We start from the raw sequence: 1,705 nt of genomic DNA, 5'->3' as shown, positions 1-1,705 counted from the left end.
TTTCTTTTTGCTTATGTGGTGCTGAGGAATCGAACCCAGGGCCTCATGCATGCAAGGCAAGTGCTCTACCACTGAGCCACCTTCCCAGCCCAGTTCTTTATGGTTTTAACCTCTGGCATGGATTTACAAAGATAGGCTGTTGGCTACATGTGTATATACATCTTCGGAAGACAGTTGATAACATAGCTTGTTTCTCTTCTGATTTAAGGTCATTTTGAGTGTCCCCCTTACAATTCGTCCACCATAAGGAGTATATATCATGTGAGAAATATTGAAGTCTATAAATTAAAACAGGTATGTAAAAAGTCCATTACAGCAGACTTGAGAGGGGAAAAAAAAATAAAAGTTCAGTGATTTGGTACCAGAATGCATTTTGATCCTCTTCATATGGTACTTCGGAGAACAGCAATTTGATATTTCTAAAATTTAGCATTTGAATTGCTTTTAGGAGGTTCACAGATGGCCAGACCTTTGTTTCTTAATAGCTAACAATTCTTTTTAAGGACTTAAGGTAAAAGTAACGAATTATGTATAAAAGCCAAGCATTGTGGTTCATGATTATAATCCCAGCTGTGGGATATTTAAGATGGTCCCTGAGGCAGAGAGAAGCTGTTTCTGTCTGTTTAGATGTGTGTGTAGCTTCCTGCGTGAGGATGGGCCCCCGCGATGAGTTCTGCGGAGAAGTTCCGGACATCTCCGTGGTGGGCATCAAGTGGATGGGATTGTTCTGGTTACTTCAGCTCTTGTTCAGAGTTTTCTTTCCTGTTCTGTTCTTAAAAGCTGAAGCAGCCTATAGATGTATTCTTATCTCATGATTGGCCCAGAAGTATCTATCACTATGGAAATAAGAAGCAACTCCTGAAGACCAAGTCTTTTTTCCGCCAAGAGGTGGAGAATAACACGCTGGGCAGCCCCGCCGCCTCGGAACTCCTGGACCATCTGAAGCCCACTTACTGGTTCTCCGCGCACCTGCACGTCAAATTTGCAGCCTTGATGCAGCATCAGGTAGAGAGCCAAGTCCTTCCTCTTTGTCTCTCATCAGCACTCACTGAACACTCGTGAACTAGACGCAGTGGGCGCAGCTGTACAGCTAGAGAGAGAAATGAGAGTTCACTCACCTCTTCTGAGTAGCTCAGCACAGAAAGTGATCAAGAAACCAGCAATTACAAAGCAGTCTGAGCTTGGTGGGAAATTGTCAGGCGTTGTGGGAGCTCTACACTGGCTTGGTGCAGTGGAGAGGGAGATTGAGGGCGGAGCTGAGCCCTGCAATGCCAGGAAGAAATAGCCTCTTTCCTTTTTTTCAGCCATTCCTAGGGTTTTGAACTCGGGGCCTGGGGACTGTCCCTGAGCTTCTTTTGCTCAAGGCTACCACTTGAGCAATAGCGCCACCTCTGGCTTATGTGTAGATGGTACTGAGGAATGGAACCCGGGCTAGGCAAGCACTCTACCACTAAGCCACATTCCCAGCTCACGTGTGTCTTTTTGGTTTCTCAGTGTTGTGTTATGCTGTTAGTAAGGTTTGACCTCAGGGCTTTAAGCTCTTATTTCTTTTGTTTTAATTCAAGTGTGGTGCTCTACCACTTGAGCCACAGCCCTACTTTTGGCTATTTGCTGATTAACTTAGATAAGCGGCTCATGGACTTTTCTGCCCAGGCTGGCTTTGAACTTCAATCCTCAGATCTCAGCCTCTTTTTTTTTTTTTTTT

General features: G+C 44.7%; 1 protein-coding gene across 1 annotated transcript in view; it reads left to right on the top strand.

Moving 5' to 3' along the window:
- LOC105999598 (lariat debranching enzyme) overlaps positions 1 to 1,705 on the top strand; it is a 51,648-nt gene that overhangs the window by 35,012 nt on the left and 14,931 nt on the right. Inside the window, exons 4-5 of the mRNA XM_013034665.1 lie at positions 209 to 294; positions 781 to 1,005. Of these exons, the coding sequence (XP_012890119.1) occupies positions 209 to 294; positions 781 to 1,005 (311 nt within the window). The remainder of the gene's footprint in view (positions 1 to 208; positions 295 to 780; positions 1,006 to 1,705) is intronic.

Source organism: Dipodomys ordii, unplaced genomic scaffold (assembly GCF_000151885.1).
Source record: "Dipodomys ordii isolate 6190 unplaced genomic scaffold, Dord_2.0 Scaffold193, whole genome shotgun sequence".
Classification (NCBI taxonomy): Eukaryota; Metazoa; Chordata; class Mammalia; order Rodentia; family Heteromyidae; genus Dipodomys; species Dipodomys ordii.
The sequence above is the reverse complement of the archived record's forward strand: the minus strand, read 5'-3'. Positions and strand labels throughout refer to the sequence as shown.